Here is a 25,050-nt window from a genome sequence, read left to right on the forward strand (position 1 = left end):
AGCATCTCGTGTGTCCTCATCTGGATTATAGTATACAGGCAAGGAAACACTACCTCAAGAAAGACTTAACAAACCTAGAAAAGTGCAACACAGAGCAATTAAGATGATTCCTGAACTACGAGTATGTCATCTCAATTGTCCAAGTACTCTGAGGGCCTTAGGACTAATAACTCTTCATGCAAGACACAATACGGCTGATCTCTTAAAGACATTCAAAATCTTGAAAAAATGGCGAACGTGAAGCCATGCCATTTTTCGTGATGTCACGCAACACACCTTCAGGCTTCCCCAGATGTCATGCAGAACGAATATCATGATATACCTCAAGTTTAAGTTATCTATATGAAGCCCTAAGATCAACCTCCTCGAGATGTTGTTACTCCTCTTACTGTAAGGCTTTAAGTTTATTATCTTGATCTGTGTGTGTGTGTGTGTGTGTGTGTGTGTGTGTGTGTGTGTGTGTGTAGCAGAAAATATCGAGACTAGTTTGAGCTAAAAAATATGTTCTTTATGGATTTTGCTGAGGGATGATGGCCTTTCGTGGTCACGGTGAACGTTAGATGATCTGAACACAGGTGTCAGGTGAGCCTTAAGAGGAACTAATATTGGTCAAATTTGGAGAAGAGTCGATAAGGGAAACTGAAAAGAAGAACAAGGACACAGAGGATGGGGAAGAAAATGATTAGAAATGAGAAGGGAAGGGAGAGGGAAGTATGAGAAGAAAAAAAAAAATAAGTTCCTACTCCATAACGCCATTGGCGCCGCCACCTTCTGCCACAAGAAAGTCCTCGCTCACGAAATGCTGTTCTAAACCACAACCACATCAAACCAATGCATAAGACTTCATACAGACCGCCGCAAAAACAGCCCCATTCCAGCCATTGACCAAAAGTATCAATGAATCGTAAAAAAAAAGTATATTGACTCCATTCCTTTTCGTACTAACTTTGCACTAAAAGCTTTATGTTCAACCATCTCTCCCTCATTGTGTTATACGTCGTGTAGGTACCATATATTAGTCGGTCTTTTGAATATTTTCAGCCACTGTTAAAGATATAAGCAATGCATCAAAAAGGTTAGGTGTCCTTTTACGGGTAACTTATACAACACCCAATTTAACCTTCACACGAAAAATTACTCTCATCGTCAGAGAAAATTGTCCAGAGTTGATCATCTTACCGTCGACCGTCTCCCTCACTTCCTCCTTACCGCCTCCTTATCGTCTGGTGATCTGCCGTTATTTTCAGGGTCATATACTTAATGGAATCTAATTTATCAGTCTCCCATCTTTCAGTCTCAGCCGTCTTTAGTCTGGACAAGTTACATTTAATAGAACCTGATTATCGTTTACTGACGTCTTTCCTCACATTCTTCCATCCACCTACGGAATACAACTCTTTAAATGCAGGGTATATGAGAACCTTTTATTAAGCAGTTATATTATGTTCTTTTATGTTTCTTGTCTAAGGTAAACTAAGTCATATTCGTCATTTTGTCAGTAGGTCATATTAACACTCCGTAGTTTGAAGGTGGCGCAATAATATCTGTTTACAGATGAGGCGGCTGACACCAATTGATGTCGAGAAAAAAATGGGCAAATATTTATTACTGAAACTTTTATAAAGCATTAGAAGGGTCCCATCATACATGAGATTGAGAGCCAGACTGGTAAAGGTCATGTAGTTACGTAAGACACACTGCAGTTAATTCTGGTATTAAATATCATTGATGAATTTATTTTATATGATATGACAGTGTGTCAATTTAAGGCAAATCTATTATAGTCAAGCAAATACCCTGTTACTGGAGATTTTCTGTACATAGTTACCACCATGACTTGTGCGTATTCTATATTAATTAAACATATGTAACATAAGTAATTGCATATACTTAACATATATTTACTGTTTTATGTGATGTGAAACTACAGCAGATATTATAGAGATTTAATTGAATGGAGTTATCTCTAGAGTTTATTAATGTGACGCAGTAAAACTAACGTGACGATGGATTAATTAGAGGTGTGTATGGACTGAGGCATGTGTGGGTTCTATAAAACGTGCGTGGGCTCGCAGGTGACAAGTTACAGGTGTCAAAATTGAAATCAGTTGCCAGAGCTTATCTGACAAACAACTGTGAGAGACGGAGCAATTTCAGTTTTATTGAAAATAGCTACTTTATTCGTTGTATAGGTTTTTGGGATGTTTGATGCTTCTGGAGGCGAGTGTCATTCATCACTAGCGGCCTGGACACAGGAGGGCGACAAAAGTGGAGTACGAAGAGAAGGTGGCTGTATGGGTGTGCAGGTGCGCGGGGTCCGACGTGGCTAAGGGGCGAGGCCACAAGTGGTCTGCTCTAGAGGTTGGACGACCTGTGCAGCAGTAACCATCTCCTGCGCCTCAACTGCTGTCACAGCAGGTGCTGTCCACAACAGCAGCTACAGAACAGCAGAGGTTACAGCCAGCAGCGGACCCGGAATAATTTCAGTGTCTAAGCAGAGACGTCGTGTCACTGCACGCCACTATGGGGGCGCGTTCCCCACTTGTCGCTTTACTCTGCAATTACCGAGATATCCTATTTCTTTTGGTCCTTCTCACCTCCAGCGTCTACGCTAACAAGGTAAGCACAAAGAAGCCGTCGCGTCCATTGAAAAAAGGGGGAAAGGGGAGGGCATGAAGGACATCGTCTCCCTGAGGAACATTCACGGCGGCAACCATCCGCTGCTGAGGCGTGACCCACTCACTCACCTTACTCCACACGTAGTTGTTGTTCCGTGATGACTCTTGTTCGCACTAGTGAGGGAATATCGTCCCCTCCAGAGTGATGAAGGGGTGACGTTACAGAACTCATCCGGCTAGAACAGTGACTATGAGAAATCATCCCCTGGAAACATAAAGGGATATCCACCAGAGAGGTGAAGGAGCATCATCTGTCTTGGACTGGTAGCACCTTGTGACAGTTAGGAGGCGAAGGAAGGAGATGACATAAGCTATCAACGAATTCAAACATCTTTTGGTAGAAAGTGACAAGGACTTCTGACTGCTAATTGATCCCTCAATTGAATTAACCTAAAAGAGTTGACCGAAAAAAATGAGGAAATATTGGACATAATGTAAGTGAGAATGACAAAACTATATTTCCCTAGTGAAGAAGATTATGGAGACTGAGTAAGGTAACGCCTAGGTTGGGTGAGACTTGGAGATACTCTGCTTCATGTCATCTCGCAACATGCTGAGTGTGAGGGTTTACATGGTGCTCGGATCACTTAACTCGCTATCGGTGCATCATCAACGATAGAAGAACCTAGGTTTTGCATCTACTCCTTTCTCTCTCTCTCTCTCGTCTCCTATTTTGCTCTTATTAACTTAAAAATCTCGCGGAGTCACATTTGTTATACATCTGCACATTAAATTCTTATCAAAATGCGTCAAAAGGTGAAAGACGAAAGTTGGTTAAAATTTCATGTCCAGTATTATACACAAATCACAAAAGAGAGTTACGAGGGAGGATGTAGGTTTAAGATTAGTATTCCATGTCATCACAGACGTCGTATATCTAGATGCTAGATGTGCAATTATTAAGGAGTCTGTCTACACCTCGCTACCCGTTATCCTACGTAAACTATCATAAGCCAGGAAGGTATAAGGGAGAAAGATATCTATTCGTATTATAGAGTTTTTAGTGAACATAATGTATATAGTTCATAACTTAAAGGTCAAGTGAGACACGTCAGTTTGTTTCCAACGACAGAAAAGAAACTTCTGGGTTTTTTTTGAGATCTTTGCCCTAAGTGTTATAACTTATTACCTACAGTATTCATCTGAGACTGAAGTACAAAGACTTATGAGTGTCGGCTGATTCCTTGTGCTTAAAGTGATCACAAAACAAACATGAAGAGAACAAAGGGAACCGTATTACGTGTGTGACTGTCGGTGTCACTAAAAACATAATGAAATCAACCGAATTTTTTTTTAAATCTGAAGATGATGAAGAGGAAAAATTTTAAATATATACTAATAAATTGCACCTTTCATCTTTACTCACATTAACGAATCATAATCTGTGATATACGAAACCAGGTCATTAGTAGAATGAGACGGATACTAATTTATATTTATTAATTAGACCTTTCCTGAACATAGACTGACCAATACGTAATATAGTACAAAGTTATGGTAAGATTAATTTTAATGACAAAGTTACAAAGTTGTGAGCTGGTGGGTAGCGAGCTAGTAGGTAGTAAGCTAGTAGGTAATGAGGTAGTAGGTAGTAAGCTAGTAGGTAGTGAGCTAGTACGTTGAGCTTATAACAGAACCAAGATCACATCATAAGGATAGAGACTTTACAACGTATAAACTCATTATATCCTGACCTGACGTGTCTGAACTGTGAAGGATAAAACACAGGAGAGAGTAAATAGTGAACAACATGCGATAATATAATACTATTCGGGAATTAAATGGTAAAGAACGAGCGTCTATATCAAAGAACTATAGAAGAGAGAGAGAGAGAGAGAGAGAGAGAGAGAGAGAGAGAGAGAGAGAGAGAGAGAGAGAGAGAGATTAAATGCATCCGTACCTTACAATTTTGTAGACATTTTACTTGGTACAATTTATTTTCTAAATTTAATAAAAGTAGATGATTATTTTAGCAACAAACATCTGTGTTCTTAAGGCAGGTGACCCCAAGTAGAACCAACATAAGAGAGAATGAAGTTAATAGAGGAGAATATAATATGAATGACTTATGATATCATTATCCAAACCTCTATGAACCATGAACTTTTTATCCGCACGTCTGTAAAAAAAAAAATCATAATGAAAAAAATTATTGGATAAAAAAAATATGACAATGGTGTAAACAAACTTGATAAATTAAAATAACATTGCAGGTACCAAATGGTGTTATAGTTGTGCGGTAACTATTGACATATTGCTGACCATAAGGGGCTATTAAACCCTCTTAAACTCTTAAACCAGTGATGACTAATAAGGAGAAAATATTTGAAATATCAGTCCTAGATTTAATTAGTATTATTGATAATTACATTCGACAGTTCATTAGGTGATCACCTGTTAAATTACTCTGTATAATTTCTTCAATTCGAATTTAACTGATAATTTCGATTGACTTGTACCCGTATCAGATGTACTCAGACCTCTGATTTTATTATTATTATTATTATTATTATTATTATTATTATTATTATTATTATTATTATTATCATTATTATTATTATTTTTATTATTATTATTATTATTATTATTATTATTATTATTGTTGTTGTTGTTGTTGTTTAGATAATTATGGTTAACGATCATTTTGTTTGTGCTTGTTTCGAATGAGTTGATTCATAAAACAGTTTACTTATGTTTCAAGACATATCATTCACACATGTCAATTACTGGAAGGACATCTATTCCGGGTAACATCACGCTTAAAACCATAGAAAAGCTGGAATGAATATTGTGTTCAGTGAGACTTGTGTAAACGGACCATACAAGGGATTTAAGGTCGATGATCCTAATACAGAGGTGGTGGGAATTCACATATTACAGTATAGGGCCTTTAGGCTATGCGACTGTTTGATCACCACGCCTTACAGCATGTAGATGAAGTAACATGATGTGAAATTGAGTTACGGTAAGATGAAAATTATGTCTCAAATATAAAAGTAAGAAGATTAACTCGAGTAAATAATTTTGAACCTTTGTACTTATTGAAAATAGTAGTAAATATACACACACTAATTTCTACAAAAATCCCACTATATAATACGTTCCCTGTATGAGTGTTTGTGTGTATGTGTCCGCTGTTTTGGAGATCAAGGCTAACATTAGATAGGGAGGTGCGGGTTACCTAGGGCATGGTCGAGTATTATCTCTTGTCGGCCCCACAGCAGCCAACTACGATCCCCCCACCTGCGGGTCGGAAGCATATCTACAGTTCTAAAGACAGAGACTCGGGCGAAGTCAGGTATTTAACAAGCTAATTCCATTCATGACATCTAAACAAAATCTTTCTGATGGACTCATCACTTTTTCTTCCTTTAAGCCCCGTAGTCTCGTGTCATAATGCCCTTGACACTCGTCTGTGACCTAACTCATCCTACCGACGGTCATAACTGTGTAAAATGGGTCCTCCACAGCAACGACCAGTTTATCACTGGCAACGTTAAGATATTAAGGTGGTTTGACAAGCTCTGTAGGTGGCCTTGGGACCAAAAATAGCTTTCAGAATCTGCATTGTAAAGGCGGTCGCTCTGCTTGACTCGTCATGCTATGTTAATCAATGTAAATTTTGAAGGACTTAATTTGATGGGTCAGATTATGCAGATGATTATAGTTAGCAAGTGGACGGATTGACAGGCTTCTCTATAGTTATATAAACACAGCTAACGTAATGATATACAATAAAAGAAACCGCTGGGAAGAGACAAAGATTTATTTTGATAATATGGAAGCCATAAAAAGTCATTCCCAGAGGAGATAACACTTAAGGTTATTTCAATTTTTAAGACCTCATTCAAGATTATATACGGTAAAGACCTCAATAATATAATCTTATTGGTTAATACAGTTCCGTTGACGAGGCCCCAATCCCGGTGTGCCTGAGTTTGGGGTTCTGTTAACGGGACTGTGACTGTGAGATTTTATATTATTTAATGAGATCTTACTTAAAATGCCAGAAGCTGTCCTTACAATGTGTAATAATTGCAAACTATTTAATAATAATTTCTATAATATTATACAAATTACTTAAAAACTAGTATTATAGTGTTAATCAAATGCCGAATGCTGGAGAAACAGTTAACTTACAACAAATAACACACAATGAAATGACAGGTATTATGAATATGACTGCAACACCTGATGTATGTAGTGAGGTGACTTGATTCATCATAAGGGTGTGTGGTCACTATGAGGTTGTTACTGGATATCTTTTTCCTGGCTGAACAAGGTCTGGGGTACTACATCATGTATTGAAATAGTCATGAACTTACGGTACATCTCTCTCTCTCTCTCTCTCTCTCTCTCTCTCTCTCTCTCTCTCTCTCTCTCTCTACAGTTTGCTGGATACAATACAAATGAACCATATCTACATTAGGTTGGGTTAGCTTATACAATGCAGTTATTCTTTGAGCGCTGAAACCTCCTGTATAAATGCAGGAAAGTTATTGTCTTGAATGCATGAAATTTACTCTCTGAACGCTAGGAGGTCACTGTCTCAACGCTGGGTAGTTATTGTCTCAACATTAAAACTTCCGTCTCTATACGCGGAAGTTCCTACCTCAGCGCCAGGAAGTTGCCGTTTTTTTAATGCCAGACCTAGACGCTAACGTCACTGCCTCAACGCTAAGAATTTCCTGTTTCGATGCCGTTAAGTTCAAAGCTAAGAATAAACTGTCCAAACTCTCAATGCTAATGAGTCACTGTCCCAAAGCTAAGAAATGGCTGTCACCGCATATAAGTCACTCTCTCAACGCCAAGAAGTGCCTCTCAACACTAAGTAGCTACTACATTAACTTTATGACGTTTCACCTCGACGGTACGCCGCCAAGGGTGTAGAGAGATGGCACGACCCCACCACCTGCGTAGTCTATTGAGAGTCAGGCACCTGTATAATTAGCATACATCAATATCAGGCTCTTTGACCTACAAACTAAGAGGAAGAATATTCATCAGAACCAAGGGAGAATTTCACTAGATCCCAGGGAGAATATCCGCCAGAGAAAAGGGAGAAATTTATACTATTGGCGCGCAGGAAGAATATCCACCAGAGCCTCAGGAAAATATTCACTAGAACCCGAGGAGAATATCCACTAAAGCCGAAAAGAAATACCTATCGGAGCCTAAAGGAAATATCCACCAAAGCCGAAGAGTAATATCCACCGTAACTAAATGTTACATAATACTTCCTTGAGATAAATGTTCAGTATATATCAGGTGTCTACAGGAGAGCTCAGGTTTTCAACTGGCTCAATCATGTTAATATTGTTATTATTATCCACTCTGTATCTGTGTTTTTCTGGCTAAATAAACTGTTTCAATTCAAATTCAAAATTCAAAAGCCGAAGGGGAATATCCACAGAAGTCAGGGGTCTTCTTCTTCTTCTTTTTCTTCTTCTTCTTCTTCTTCTTCTTCTTCTTTTTATTATTATTATTATTATTATTATTATTATTATTATTATTATTATTATTATTATTATTATTATTATTATTATTATTATTATTATTATTATTATTATTATTATTATTATTATTATAATTATTATTATTATACGATTATCTTACTCCCTCGACATTAACCTACACAGATTTTAACTCTCTCTCTCTCTCTCTCTCTCTCTCTCTCTCTCTCTCTCTCTCCTGGCTGATCACCTTGAAATTGTGTATCGTGTCCTCTATCGGTTAAATAAAGTAAACTTAATTTATAATTAGGTCTTACTTTAGGTTAAGAAAGATTAGGTCAGGTTCTCAAATGTTTTATTGGTGTTTTTTAATCCCACATTAATTTGATCTTCCTCTTAAAAGCCCTGGACACTTTTGACTTAGTGAGCCAAAGTTGATAGGGTCATTCCTGTCTACAGGGGCCCAGTACCTACACAACATTTCGCTTATGGACACATGGAAGCTTGGAATACGGCTTAGAAATGACCTTGAACTTTGATTTTATTGCACCAAAATTAAATAGCGATATTCCCTTCTATTCATATTCATTGGTGCATGGAAATTCGAGTGGTAATCAAAATGTTGCCAGATAGTCCCCGACAAGTCACGTATATGATTGGGTGTGAAGACGACTTGTAATTTCAGGAAACTTCATTTAAATTTTCCTTGTCAAAAATCACCAAACAGACTGAGACGTAGCTATCCAGGACAGGGAAGGTGTATTGCGACTAGCATGTTGAAGAGTCTTAATGATCAGTCAGTGACCACTTGGGGGTCAAAGCACAGGTCACTCTAATGCTAACAGTTGCTACAGGTAGTCCGTCAGAAACATTTATCATTATGGAAGTTTTTTAGAATTTTAGTGACAACATTTTTCGTTACAAAGAATTCTGATATTTTAGGACTCACTGCAGTTTTCACATGTACAAGGTACTGTTATATTTTTTCTGGTGATGTGTTAGAAATATTATTTGTTTCACGGTGTTTCAGGCCTAACCTCGTTTCAGGACAATATATCCTCATTGCCTTAGCAAATTCGATTAGAAGCAAATCTGATACACATACGAGTATAGTGTGTGTGTGTGTGTGTGTGTGTGTGTGTGTGTGTGTGTGTGCGCAATGTAAGCAAATTAATAGTAATAACTCTGGTCAACTAGAAAGACCGGAAAATACTGTACGTCATCGACCTTGAAATAAATTATTCCTTAAAAATAACCACAGCCAAAACCTTGAATTTTAACGATATCGACCCCTGTTGATTAAATTATACTGTAGATACCTATAGAGACATTATTGAATCGGGAGACAACGTATACTGAGATATCGAATATATCTTATAAATTAATGAAAACTAGTGATCTGAAATATTCACTAATGGATGAATATAATCTGCAAAAATAGTGTTTCCACGTTTTTATCTACGAGTGTCATGCTATCTCGTATCACCATGTACAACGTTGTGATTTTATATGTTATTCATGTATTGGTTCTCTCATAATTTACGTTCAGGTGTTGCTGTCATCTACTCTTAATAAGTTAACACGTACAGTATGTTGTGGTCCCATCACGCGGTATTCGGTGCTAACATGAGTTTATTCTGGGGGTTTAATGATGTAACTGTGGCATTATCAGGTGTCTGGGGCCTTATCATGTGTTATATGGTGGGGGTTGTTTTGAGATTGTCGGATATGTAGTGAGACTGTGGGGTGTGTTGTGAGATTGTGGGGCGTGTTGTGAGATTGTGGGGTGTGTTGTGAGATTGTGGGGCGTGTTGTGAGATTGTGGGGTTGTTGTGAGATTGTGGGGCGTGTTGTGAGATTGTGGGGTTGTTGTGAGATTGTCGGGTATGTAGTGAGACTGTGGGGCGTGTTGTGAGATTGTGGGGCGTGTTGTGAGATTGTGGGGCGTGTTGTGAGATTGTGGAGTATGATGTAGGATTGTGGGGTGTTTTGTGATGTGTGGTTGTGTGTTAATCGAAAGCACGTGTTAATGCGATGCTATCATGCGTTATTGTGCGTTCTAAGGAGTCATCATGCGTTTTGTGATGTTATCAAACGCTTTGTCGTGGAAATTAAAATTATTTCGTATATTTTCACCGATAATTTATGACTTGTAAATACTGACACTGGCAGCTTATCAACAGAAGCGCTATAGCGTCTTCGTATGCACAGATAGTTGGCTTCTGTAATAATTCGTTGTGGAATGCGCTTGTTTTCAGTGATAGGTCATGGATTTATTTATGTAATTTATAAAATTCACGATTAATTATATAAATGTACAAATAAGGGTGATGGATTATTACTACTATTAATTAATGGTCAGACAAACGTATATGGTCTTCCGATTTGTTCGCTGGGTTGAAACGAGCTTACTAGTAATTGTAATTTACTTTTAACTCAGTTGAAATAACTTGCAATAAATAAATTAATTGTAATATAATTGTATTAGAAATACAATTTAAGATAGAACAGAGTGTGTCAATGTAGGACAAAAATTTAATAATTTGTGAGACATATGTGTCATATTTAACTTCATTTTTAGCGGGCTTTTCGTGCGGAGAGAGGTGTTTGCTCCAGTCGGGACTCGGAGCTATTCAGAGCCATACCACAGAGGACAAAACTTCAGTACTTAGAGAGAAAACAACTCAGTACATTTATATTTACGTTTGACTCGATTATCAACGAAGATACACAACTCAACACCTGGCAGAGCCTCAGTTGAACTACATAACTGACTTATAACTTGTTCTAGTCAGAGGTATCAGCTAAGTTTCGAGCATTACTGTTGTGAGTAAGGTTGGATTTCGACCAACACTGCATTGGGGTGAGGTGGAGGTAAACCTCTTACAGTATAATTAAATTTCATTTCATTTAGGATCAATATTTTGAGAGTTATGCGTTTTGTGGTTGTGTGTTTTGAGAAGTCGTATGTTTTGTGGTTGTGTGTTTTGAGGAGTCGTATGTTTTGTGGTTGTGTGTTTTGAGAAGTCGTATGTTTTGTGGTTGTGTGTGTTTTGAAGAGTCATCATACATTTTGTGAAGTTATAATGCGTTTTGTGGTGTATGTTGTCAGGTGCCTTTATGTTTAAATTAGTTCTTTATTTTTTATGGGTTGTTAATTTGCTATTTTTCTGGTGTTATGGTCTGGTATGTTTTGTTATTCTTGTGTTATCGTGTATTTGCTATTTTCTGGTGTTAATTGGTGCATCTGCTATTTCCTTGTGTTAATTGGTGCTAGTTGCTATTTTTGGTGTTAATTGGTGCTATCTGCTATTTTCTTGTTTTAATTGGTGCTATCTGTTATTTTCTGGTGTTAATGTGATGTGTTTGCTGTGATAGGTTTTATAATGAGGTGTGTTGTGCTGTCATGTGATAGGTTGTGCTATCATATGACTCGTTGCCATGCAGTGTGTTGCCATGTGGTGTAATGTATAGTCATGAGTGAGGGTGTTGTAACCGTCATGTTGTTACTAATCTTAATATGTGCGATTATATTCCACATTCTATCGATCGAGTTATCTTTTATTGTAATTTAAAACTTAAGGCAAACTTCTCCCAACTCGTATTTGTCGCGGTTAGTAATTTTTGTCATGTTATTGGTTATTTTAATGTATGAACTGGTGATATTTTTTTTAGTTATCTGGAGGTTTTATATTGTTAGACACTGTATTTATAACAAGAATGGCTTAATAGTGCGATGGAAAATGCTTTTTCGTTGTGTAATGATTTCAATTTTTTTCTTAATTTTCGTCAGCTTTCTGGTATTGTTGTTTGTTGTTCTGGTGTTAACATTGTGTAGCTACTGTTAGCATTGTTTATCTAGTGTTAATATGATCCATTATTCTGTCCATAAATGTTTCGGATTCACGAGTCTGAATCTCAGGGTTCATGGTTCAACAGGAGAGGCGACAGGTGTGTGACTGTATTGTACCTTGGCCTTGTGCTACACGTCTCACCAAATACTCATTGTTCTTATATAATTCAGAGCTCATTTCAAATTTTCAATACCAAAGACCAAGATTATAACATTATATTGACGGAGACGGAGGTGAGAGGCATGGGCGAGAGGTGGCGGAAGGGGATGGATGTGTACTGTAAGTCACCAACTAATGTCCTGTCGCCTCTTTTGCTGTTCTACGGACCCCGAGATTCCGACTCGTGAATCCGAAGCAGCCGTGGACTGAATAATGCATCTACTGCTTCACGTTTACAAATCTGAATCTCGACGTTCGTGAAACAGCAAAAGAGGCGACATGACAATTTTTTTGGCGACTTTACTATGGGGGATGGTGTGAGAAGTAACAGTTTTGTTTACTTGACACCCGTTGCCATGAATTAAATATCACTGTTGAATATATCCAACAACAAGCTCATTCTGATCGTCTATTGGGGTTGAAGAAAAGGGATTCATAAGACGTTATTAAGTGTGAACATTAAAAGTGAGAAGGAAATTTTTTTTTTGGGGGGGTTGAGATGGGGAGGGCATGGAAGGTGATGATCGTGTGAAGAGTACAGGGGTCATCTTATTTGCCTTTTTATATTAATGAAAGTATACACGAGTTCCTTGTAGCCGATTAGTCACTCAGGCGGTGGATCATTAGTTCGGTTAATACTTATATTTGTTATTTTATGTATTTGTTTATTCGTTAGTCATGAGTGAGGGCTGGTCTCTTGCCATACTGTGTGAGGTTACATGGCCTCGTGGTGCAGTAACTCGTCCGTAGGTGTTGATATGAAGGACCTCAAGTGGTCATGGAGGCACCTGGTGGTGTGGTGTTCACGTGGTATAGTGACTCGTCCTCGGGTGTTATGAAGGACATTACGTGGTCATGGGGACACCATGTGGTGAGGGGGGAGGGGTGTCATAGTACCTCACTCTCTCTGCTGGGTGGTGTTGTGTTATCTCGTAGTCAGGTGTAAAGCCGACCCACTGTTGTTCCCGGGGATTAACACCACCTGGTTCCCAGGGGTGCTTATCTCACTGGTGAGTCACTGCTCTCACTGGTACTATCTAGTACTGAATTCACTGGCTTAAACACTATTCATCACAGTTCAACACTGACCCCACTTCTTTCCGAAACGAAATTGTCACTTTTGATTATGTTGATATCCCGGTGGTGAGGATGGATGGGTGGGTGTGTTGTCCTCTTGTGTAACCCGTTATGATGTTGAGACGCTGCCACCTATAGTTGCTATAAGAGGCAGGGGAATACATATTCGTATCCTGTGATTATAACCTGAAAATACATAGAAGCAATATCCAAGTTCGAGTGTAGTTTAATTGAATGAAAGGGAGGTGATCTTAACACATCAATGGCACATATACAGTCCCAGTTATTATCATGAACACTTACAGTATATTAACAGGCTCATTTGTCTCTTACAACCTAAAGTTAACTCGGTATGACTTAACATACACTGAAATGAAAGTGCTCTAGAAATCCTGAATTTACATGCATAGCTAAATGAACAGGTGTCAGCATAATCAGGTAGATGAAAAGTATTCATAAGTTCCTGAATTTGTATGAATAACAAATTTGTAACAAGTTTGTGATTACTCAAGCAGTCCACCTGCACCATGGAAGATGATGAGTCAGTGGTGCAAGCCCTAGACCGATGTGTGATGAAACAAGAGCATGAATAATACTCAACCTTAAGTAAGATAACTGCTGGTAAGACAAGACATTAAGCATCAAGCAATAAATGATAATACTCACGATAAGTATTGACCTTGAATTATTCACTATCTTACTGTAAAGAAAAATATTCAAGAAATACGTTCTCCCCCTTCAACATTTAAAAACACAGCTTCTCAAAGTACAGTAACTTATGGAACAAAATTTGGTTAAGAATATTACTGGCAACTTATCTCACAGTTGTTGGTTACATGAAACAAATGAAAAACATGGGGAATGCGTCCCACTAGTATGTCTTTTATGTTCACGGCTCTAGCACTGCTACTGTGCTTCAAAGAGAGTTTACTGGAGTCAAGTGGAAGAACCATACGAACATCAGCCCCCACCCGTTAACTCTCGGTCTGTGGAGCCGTAAACTCGACACTTGGTGCTTCATAGGTCCTATTGTAAGAGTACTGAAGTATCGAAGTAATAAGTTAATGAAGAAATAACTTATCGAATCATATTATACACCAAGCATGATATGTTAACCTGATACAAAGAAAAGTTATAATTGAAAGGTCACACGTGTGTTTTGTATATTAGTTAGAAGTTCAACTCGTCACATTGGTTTTAGTATTTTCGATGGTGCTTTCCATAAAACTGCTAAAAACTTGACCACACATTTTTTTATAATTCTAACGTAAGTTCAAGTATTTGGGAAAAAAATTCCAAGGCCCCCAAACCTGACGTCATCAGAAATCTTTTTCAGCATTTTATACCGTGGTCAATGGTCATAGTCATGGCAGTTTAAGTTACTCCAGTTTAGTTACATATCATATGTTTTAAATAGCTTAATGCGATCTGTTGCAACTTGAAAGTAACAAACACGGAAAACTATTTAAGTAACGTTCTTGGTGTGGCTCTCCAAGACAGATGAGCGGTAACTGAGCACACCAAGGGACTTATTCTGGGCGTTGCCAACGATTCTATTTGTTGTTCATAATTTGTTTTATGAGAGTAAATTAATTAATTAATATTATTTATTAAATTAAGTGAAGTGTGTTCCTGATTTAGGCAATATCGTTATGTTCGACAAATAAAGCTAGAATTTGTAATTGTTAATTACTAAAACAATGTAGATACGGCTTCCTCCTCCTTTCACTTGACTAACTTAATTAAATCTTCCTCGGGTGATTGTGGCAGTTTATACATTAAAATCAAATTTGAAAAGGCTGTTTAGTCTTTCATAATTATTTTGGTTGAAAAATGTCATTAATATCTTATTTTAAACCAAGAGAACTCCAGAACATAATCTCTGGACTTGGGCTTAACTCGCAACGTTGAAAATTATCTAAATTACTTCTCCAGCGTTACTGTCAAGTATGACGTCATCAGCCAGCCTGGTGTATCTGGCATTGATGGATAATATATATATTTTTCAATTAAATTTTAAGTGATTATGCATGGTATGAGCCTATTTAAATGCATAGATATGTCATTACTAGTGAATTTATTATAAGGAATATATATTCATTTGTTTATATCGAAATGAAAGATTCTCTCCTGTCCAAGAAGATATTAAAGATAAACACGACTGTAATAAATTGTCTTACGAGGGCCATAAAAAACTCTAAGTCAATATGATATTGAGTTGGCCTCTCGTTGATGGACGGGTGAGGAGAAATAATCATTGACCTGGGTAATGGTGGCTCACACATGTGTCGGATAGTTCCCACACACAGCTTATACCTCCACACCTTTCATTAAAATGTAAAATTCCTGTGGTGAAGATACGTATAATTTTCAGTCTTTTTAATTCAGAACTAAATAAAAACTATGTTGAGAGAATTGATTCTTACAAAATGTTATAAAAAAAATATCCTAAGCTTCAGCAGGAATCACTGCAGAGTCTGTGATAACCTGAAGAGTGAGATACAGCCCAGTATATGCCTCAGTCTCTAGCTAGTTAGTGATGCCATGTATAATGTGAGCAGCTGGTGATGAGGAACTTTTAATGACGCATCACTCTGCCTCTCAGTAAAGGTGGAATTTCTAACGTTTAGGTAAGATGGTGAATCGTCAAGTGGTGAAGCGTCTGCCTTGTAACAGAAGTTGTGGAACCTATGAGTGGTTTTACATCATTATAACAGTAACTGTAGTAGCAGGATGCGTGACGGACTGGGAGGTTCACCGGCTACTGACAAAGCCAAATCGTGCAACAGTACTCTTGCATAATTAACCTGATAGTATCGTTACAAAGATTAAATACATTTATATATTTTCACCTTAAAATGGGTAATATAATGTAAAATATTTTGCATCCAGTCACTACTACCAATTTGTAAAACTCTTTTAATTTAAATGAATCTCCAATTGGTCTGAAATTACAGTAATTTTCAAGCGTATCTTTAGTTAATGATATGCGACCACTAAGTAGTAAAATACGTGAGGAGGATTTTTAGCGGCAGGGACAAGGCCATTTACACCACCAGTCTTCAAGTTATATCTTTGGTCTTCCTGTTTATTTTCACGACAAAATTTGAGAATTAATTGTGTTATCTGGACGACTAAACTTGACCTCCTCTGTATGTTCTTGGTTTGATTTTTTAATTAAAGGTTTAGATATTGGACGGAGAGTTTTGATTTGAGTGGTCTCGTCCTTTGGTACATTCACCTGCTGGACTTAAATACAGCATATATGTATTTCAGGTACAAATGAAGTTCAAATACTACCAAATGGCAAAAGCCTACACTTGAGTCCAGCTCCCAATTTGTTTGTTGGAGCTAGTAATGACATATATAGCATGTGAACATATTGAACGCGTTTTGTACACATGAGGCCAACTGGTCATAGTATGCAATGGAAATGAGCTGCTTCGTATGTTATAGAATTCAAACCAATCTTATATTCCATCGTCATGATAGGCTGGTTAAGCTAAATCTGGTTGGGTAGTATTTGTTATCATTAACAACTATATTGTACACAAACTACGGATACCGGGTTCTCTAGGATTCTAAAAGATTTTGAGTAATTGATTACCATAATACACTAATAAAACAAAAATATTAACAAAGGGTAGTACAGTTGTTAATTCACATGAAGGTGGTGTATAGATGACCTCGGCTTTACCTAACGATAAGACAAGCAGAGGTAAACAGTCAGTTTTGACAACAAGTACGTACAAATATATGGATGCTTCTTCTTACCTAAAAAGTAGTATTTTATAGGACAAGAAAAGTAAACAGAGCAGGTAGACACGACTTCACCACAGATGATGGAGTGTTAAACACCCTTGGGTGGAAGGGGGCCTCGGCAACTCCTCTCCACTGCGTGTTTACAAACTCCAATAATGTTTGTATATAGAGTCTCTTTGTGGAAGCTACACATCCAAAGCATCAACATGTACTTCACTAAACTTGCAAGGGGGTAATTATAAAGAGGCCATCATGACCGCTTGTGATGCGTTCCTTACAATTCCACCTAAATATTTAATGTACAGCAGTTAACAGAACACATTCTTTTGTACTGGTTTCAAACTGTTTGAAATTGTATGGGCATTCTCGTAAACAACTTTCAAGTAATCTGAAAACTTTATTTCACTATTCTCAGTATATGCAAGTATACTCTTAAACAAGTTTTAAGTAGCATATTCTTTGCTAGATATGAAATTATCCAAATACAAAATTTTACAGCTTTAAGGTGAAAGGTACAGTCCACTTCACTAGCGCATTCACAGAGGCACGTCATGTAAACATTCCACAAATTATTATCTTTGAGATATTTGTTTTAATTTGATTCCACAGTATGTTTACTATTGTTAGTTTCCTTCTGTCGAATGTAAACAAACACAGGGCGGCCACACTACACAAAACCTGACAAGCCCCTGTAAATGCACTAGTGAAGGGGACTGTACAGTACATCATTTTATTTTACAACACAGTTCTATCTTTAATTGTTGTTGGACTAGTGCATTACTAATCTTGTTACGTGCTTAAAGACCTTCGTTGTTGAAATACGATTATAACATTATAACATCAACAATCTTTTACAGGTTTCAAGTTATCCAAATATTCGTCTATAGGCTTTTAGTTATCCGAACATACCGACACTGGTGTTGATGACAGGTGAATGGATTTGGGATAATTTATGGTAGTTTATGCTAATGGTACTCGCTGTCGCCACTCAGGACACAGGTCGTTGTTAATCTTCATAAGCCAACTCCAGGTGTGTGTGTGTGTGTGTGTGTGTGTGTGTGTGTGTGTGTGTGTGTGTGTGTGTGTTTGTGTGTATTTGTGTGTGTGTGTGTGTGTGTGTGTGTGTTTGTGTGTGTGTGTGTGTGGGTGTGTGTGTGTGTGTGTGTGTATTTAATGTGTGTGTGTGTGTGTGTGTGTGTGTGTGTGTGTGTGTGTGTGTGTAAGTGTTTTGTGTGTATGTGTGTGTGTGTAAGTGTTTGTGTGTATTTAAGTGTGTGTGTGTGGGTGTGTGTGTGTGTGTGTGTGTATGTGTGTATGTAAGCGTGCGTGCGTGCGTGTGTGTATTCGTATAGCACCTTGAGCAAGTCAGACCTGCTCATGTACTGTGGCATGTCGTATGTAATCCTATCCGGTCCAGGACTAATATTTCTACAGAATTTCAAAGCACAATCGAGTGCATCTTCCGAAAACTCACGGTTACAATCCCCCAATCGCCATCAAAGGACACTTCTTCTCAGTTCTTGCCCTCTCGAGAGTGAACTGAGGATCGTAATTCATGGAGCTTCTAACTCTCGTGAAGCCTTCTTATCCTTTCTCCGATATCTTATGAGTCGAGTATTCTCCGGTTTAATATCGTAGTCAGCAGTACTAGGTCCATCCGGTACTGGAATGGGTTTTGTACTCCATCTCTTGGTCTTGGTCTTCCCTCTTCCCGCTACGTGGGGAGTGGGGTGGAGTTTTATAGCCCACGTGGTGCTGGAGTTTGGGTAGTGAAACACCATCCCTTGTAATTGTTAAGAAAAAGGAGTATTTCGTTTGTCACTATCTTCAAAAAGATCGGCTATCGGTCCCTTTCCGGGTTATTGATTCACTTGACTCAACCTTTGCCTGCGACTCGCAGACAGAGAGCCTCTGTTGTGCAAAGGAAGGGAACACCTTAACTTTAACTAGCTTCACCACGTCTTCTAAGACGCCCCTTTGTGGCACTGCCCGCAGGGTTTGGCTTGCACTAATGATTTAAGTGAGATACTAGGCGCTAGCAATTGGAACTGAAGTAGTTGATTATGCTGTCGCCGTCGCAAGTGAATGAATGTAAGTTGGATATAACCCGACGAGTTAGATGAACAAACAGTCAGTATGATGTTTTAATTTTCGAAAGACACATTAACGTCAAAACATGGAAATTAAATAATGTAAATGATAACAGACTCTATAAAACCTTATGTTCTTATTCTGATAGAAGTCTTACAGGGGGTTGGGAGGAGCTAGAGACAAGAGGGTTCAATCCTGTAATTGTTCAAAGTTCTCGCACGTTATACCATTTATGTCATCGTTCCGGCAAACAACGCCTGTTAAATATAATTACCATTAAGCTATCTCATCTGATACTGGCTAAAAGTTAAACTATCAAGTTTATCTTAAATTTGACTGAAAGTAAAGGAATAGTCTTTAACTTTATTTTTAAGGTGGTTGAGGTCATTTACAAATTCCTTTTATTATACAGTAAGCTTCAGAAGATATTGAGGGATATTTTAGAAAATTTGTTTTTGGTTACTAATACACAAGCTGTATTCAGGATGAATAAATTGGTGAGGAGACATACTCCTTAAATTTCGTATGAAAACATTTGTTTACCTTATTTTTTCTTTCTTCTTTTCAGAAAGTCTATGAAGATGACGTGGTGTTCTACAAGAAAACTGATGACGGAGAGCTACTTCGATGTGTGGCTCGACTTCGGTTTTCGGTGTCTCCCGAGGCGTCTGGATCCCTAACTGGGCTGAAATGTAATCCAGCTACCAGGGACTTATGGAAGAATGACATAATAAGCAGGATGGGTGCTAGTTCATCTGTAGATGCATCCGGGTTTACATGCAAAGATGTGTATCCAGCCCCGTGGTGGCCTCAGAGCTGGGACGATAAAATTGCTAACTGCCGAAAGTTAGACGTCTCTTCTTCATCATCCTCTTCGTTTTCGAGCAGTTTTGCCTCATTCGGTGAGTCTAAATCAGATGACTGTTATTGTCTGGAGTCTAATAGTGAAGACTGTTACTGTTTGTCCAAACCGACACCAAACTCTATGAAGCCCTTGGATTGTCTATGTGAAGACTCTATCTCCTCGAGTATTGACTGCCTTTGCGAACCAAGTAGTAGTAGCAGCTTCTCCTCGAGTATTGACTGTCTTTGTGAGCCAAGTAGTAGTAGCAGCTTCTCCTCGAGTATTGACTGTCTTTGTGAGCCAAGTAGTAGTAGCAGCTTCTCCTCAAGTATTGACTGTCTTTGTGAGCCAAGTAGTAGTAGCAGCTTCTCCTCGAGTATTGACTGTCTTTGTGAACCAAGTAGTAGCAGCTATTCCTCGGGCATTGATTGTCTCTGCGAACCAAGCTATAGCTTTTCCTCCTCTTCCTCAAGTTCAAGTTATTCATCAAGTTCCAGCGATTCTTCCCCACTAAGTCTCAGTAGTTCTTCCCCATTGTTAAGTTCAAGTAGTTCATCCTCTTCAAGTTCAAGTAGTTCATCCTCTTCAAGTTCAAGTAGTTCATCCTCTTCAAGTTCAAGTAGTTCATCTTCTTTAAGTTCAAGTAGATCTTCAAGTTCAAGTAGTTCATGTTCTTCAAGTTCAAGTAGTTCATCCTCTTCAAGTTCAAGTAGTTCATCCTCTTCAAGTTCAAGTAGTTCATCCTCTTCAAGTTCAAGTAGTTCATCCTCTTCAAGTTCAAGTAGTTCATCCTCTTCAAGTTCAAGTAGTTCACCATCGTCCAGCTCAAGCAGTTCATCATCATCATCTTCTAGTTGTTCTTCAAGTTCAAGTAGTTCATCCTCTTCAAGTTCAAGTAGTTCATCCTCTTCAAGTTCAAGTAGTTCATCCTCTTCAAGTTCAAGTAGTTCATCCTCTTCAAGTTCGAGTAGTTCACCATCGTCCAGCTCAAGCAGTTCATCATCATCATCTTCTAGTTGTTCTTCAAGTTCAAGCAGTTCTTCATCATGTTCGTCTGAATGTTCGATCGTAATATCGTCATCATCGAGTCATAGTTCTTCACACGTGGATTACGTCTCGAGTTCTTCTTCAAGCTCAATAGTCAAATCGGTATCAAGTTCAGAAAGCAGTTCATCAATTGTTCATTCAGTATCAAGTAGTCCTTCAAGTTCATCAATTGTTCATTCAATATCGAGTAGCCCTTCAAGTTCACCAATTGTTCATTCAATATCAAGTGGTCCTTCAAGTTCATCAATTGTTCATTCAATATCAAGTAGTCCTTCAAGTTCACCAATTGTTCATTCAGTATCAAGTTGTTCCTCAAGCTCATCCGCTGTCCACTCATTCTCAAGTTGTTCCTCCAGTTGTTCCTCAAGTTCAAGTTCGTCCAGCTGTGAGTATTGTTCCCTTAGTTTAGTTGTTTGACTTCTCTTTCTCCAAACCTAACCTAACCTAACCTAACCTAACCTAACCTAACCTGACCTGACCTGACCTGACCTAACCTGACCTAGCCATACACAGCTTGACCTAGGAAACAATACTTCAAGAGTTTGGGTGTTGGGGATACAGGATATTGCTGCATGTAACAAAATTAGATGTCCTTTGTCTTAGATGCAAAGTGTACTTAGCTGTATTTATTGCAGAAATTTAATCACTTTGCTGATTTTCATGTAAGTAGTAATTATTTTGTATACTATTTACACGGTGTTTCTCAAATGGACACTTTTATCAGTCTTACAGTCGAGGAATAGATATCTGAAATATTGAAAGTGACTTGACATGAATTACAGTCTATATTGATATTAAGAAAGTTATCATGATACTAAAGAACCATCTTCTTAATTTGTAATGTGTGTGTGTGTGTGTGTGCAGCCTCCAGTTCGTCTGTTTCATCACCCAGCAGCTCTGGTTCAAGTAAGTGCTAATTTCGTCTTTCTTATCACGCCATCAACACTATGTTACGTTTTAGAGGAAATTGTTGATATTATGATAAGGAAAGTTGTAAATAATTATGGCAAAACGATCGAAGAAATTATTATATTCGTCCGTGTACCATTAAAGAAGTTGGAGTTCATGCATAAGGAATATGAATTATATTAAAACCTTCCCAAATATAATCTTCGGTGTTCTTTTATTATTGGCGTTAAACTAGAAGTAAGTTTTTGTTTCCATATGTCCGTTTATATAACAGACAGCCAAATTTTATCGGATAATTCATCCAATTTCTCAAGAAAATACTATAAACTCAGCGTAATGATAACACTACAACATATTTGAACGTTGTGTAAAAAAAAAAATCAAAATGTATCCTTTTGTTTGGTCCTCTTGTTGAAACTGATAAGAGAATTGCATACTTAGCAGCTAAGTCACTATTATTTATATAAATATATATAAATATATATATATATATAATCATCGACCTCACCAATCAGGACTCGAACCCTCGACCTACTGTGTGGGACCAGGGAACGCTACCAACCATGCCACAAAGACACTTTGTGGCATGGTCTGTAGCGTTCCCTGGTCCCACACAGTAGGTCTAGGGTTCGAGTCCTGGCTGGTGAGGTCGTTGATTATATGTTCAAAGTCCGCGTGTTATATGGACTAAAAATGAAGTATATATATATATATATATATATATATATATATATATATATATATATATATATATATATATATATATATATATATATATATATATATATATATATTTCATTAGCGTGTGTGTGTGTGTGACTGCTTAATAACAAAGGTGGGATATGCAAATATTCATATGTAGTTAACGAATAAGTCCTTTGAATAGATGCGTCGGCATCCCAAGAATACAAGGTTCTATTCCCGAGTACGGAAAAATTGACAAGCAACTCAAGTTTCGAGAATCTCATCAAACTCAAACAGCTTAGCAAGTTCAAGTTAATCATTGAGTTCGAGACTTTATTAGTTCAAGAATCTCAGCAAGTTCAAGTAACTCATGAAGCTCGAAAAGCTTATTATTTGCTTCAGCATCTTTTAAAATTGAGCAAGTACACCAAAGATCTCTACGACGTTGTGAAAAATAGAGAAGATATTAATATTTTCGGATTTTTTAAGTCTTCTGCAATGGTCATCATACTTCCTAGTTCTTGGTGTCTGCTAAACCTATAGTAACAGAGTTCTACTAATTATTCGGATATCTTACAAAACTATACTGTAAGTTATGTAAACCTTGTAAATAATTTTTTCTTCGTGTTCAGCAAGAATAACTTACATAATCACAGTCTGGGTTGTTAATAATGATTTAGATGAGTGGAAAGTCATCAAGTAAACTCTCTAAAATTAATTTACTTTTCCCTTCAATTGAATGTATTTGTTTAAAAAATTATGTCTTTTTTAAATTTTTCGGCTTGGTTCAACTTCAGAGTTGACCCAAAGTGCAGGCAGCTCTTCTTCAAGTACCATCAGCTCCCCCCTGGACTGTCTCTGCGAGGAGAGTTCAAGTAAGTGGAAAGTGGATGAGAGGATATGAAAATAAACATACAAGATTTCCCCAAATTTCACAAACAAGAAATTTATGGTTACTTAAAAAGTCTTTGCTAAATATTGCAGTAGTAATGTATCAATTATATTATACTTTATAATCGTATTTGGGTATTTGAAACTAGAGTAAATTGAAGGAGACCAATGCAGTAGAAAAAATAATAATAATTCACTGGAAATCACATTCCGAAGTGAGAACTGTACATTAACATTTTTGAGGGTGTTACTGAAGACAAATCTGTGGTCAAGAGAAGCTTCTATTTTTTTCAAGATGGTGTACATCTTTGAAATATTTTGCAGGCTCATCAAGTCTGAGCAGTTCACCAAGTGCAAGCAGCTCTCCAGGTGCAAGCAGCTCACCAAGTGCAAGCAGCTCACCAAGTGCAAGCAGCTCACCGAGTGCAAGCAGCTCACCGAGTGCAAGCAGCTCACCGAGTGCAAGCAGCTCACCAAGTGCAAGCAGCTCACCAAGTGCAAGCAGCTCTCTAGGTGCGATAAGCTCAAGTGCAACAAGCAGCTCACCAAGTGCAAGCAGCTCACCAAGTGCAAGCAGCTCACCAAGTGCAAGCAGCTCACCGAGTGCAAGCAGTTCACCGAGTGCAAGCAGCTCTCTAGGTGCGATAAGCTCAAGTGCAACAAGCAGCTCACCAAGTGTAAGCAGCTCACCAAGTGCAAGCAGCTCACCGAGTGCAAGTAGCTCACCGAGTGCAAGCAGCTCACCAAGTGCAAGCAGCTCACCAAGTGCAAGCAGCTCACCAAGTGCAAGCAGCTGTTCAAGTCTGAGTAGCTCATCATCAGTATCATCCTCCAGTAAGATAACATGATTTACTAAATGTTTCTTTTGCGGTATGAAAAAATAAAACGCATGCAAACCTCATCAACTCCTCCAGGGAGTACCACTGACCCAGGGATCAGGGTCAGTGGTACTGTAAAGGAATTATGTTAAAGAATGTGTGAAATAGGTTGTCTTCTTCAGTAGGTTTATCTCTTTTCAGTAATTCAGGCTTTAAGTAGATTCCTATTTCAGTAAATTGTGGATATGTTCAAAGAGTATGTCAAGCTTAGGTAGGTTTATATATTTGAACATCTCTACAAAAATTTATCGTTATTGGAAAGTCAGCAGACAAACTGAACATAATTTTTTAATCACAAACGCCACAGAATTTATACGTAAATATATTATATCCGACGCCTTATGAGTACAAACCCCTTTAGAGTTTTAATTTAAATCTGCTCAATGATTTATACAGATTCCCAACATGCGCCAAGTTCAAGCAGTTCGACCATATCTACAAGCAGCAGCAACTCCCTCGACTGTCTGTGTATCGGTGAGCCAAGTTCAAGTAAGTTATCAGAATACAGAAGACTACTGTGAAACAACTACTACATTTTCAAGAGATATTGAAAACCAATGTCAAGATAGTATTTTGTGGGCAAATTATTAAGTCAACTGTAATTTGCGTTAAAATAAGTTGTTTTGCTATCGAAAAAATTGGCAAGATATCAATTAGTCTAAAATTTCTAAATTAGATTAATGTTATATCTAATAAATATTTGAAAGAAAAATATTGAACCGA

At 37.8% G+C, this 25,050-nt stretch overlaps 1 protein-coding gene across 1 annotated transcript in view; it reads left to right on the plus strand.

The window, feature by feature from the left end:
• Positions 1 to 2,401: 2,401 nt before the first annotated feature.
• Positions 2,402 to 25,050, plus strand: part of LOC121853825 (serine-rich adhesin for platelets-like) — a gene marked incomplete at its 3' end in the record, with an annotated part of 31,955 nt that continues 9,306 nt past the window's right edge. Inside the window, 6 exon segments of the mRNA XM_042348200.1 lie at positions 2,402 to 2,619; positions 19,643 to 19,976; positions 21,830 to 21,871; positions 23,356 to 23,433; positions 23,774 to 24,283; positions 24,724 to 24,816. Coding sequence (XP_042204134.1) covers positions 2,524 to 2,619; positions 19,643 to 19,976; positions 21,830 to 21,871; positions 23,356 to 23,433; positions 23,774 to 24,283; positions 24,724 to 24,816 — 1,153 coding nt within the window.

Source organism: Homarus americanus, unplaced genomic scaffold, assembly GCF_018991925.1.
Source record: "Homarus americanus isolate GMGI-L3 unplaced genomic scaffold, GMGI_Hamer_2.0 scaffold18703, whole genome shotgun sequence".
In the NCBI taxonomy this organism is placed as follows: domain Eukaryota; kingdom Metazoa; phylum Arthropoda; class Malacostraca; order Decapoda; family Nephropidae; genus Homarus; species Homarus americanus.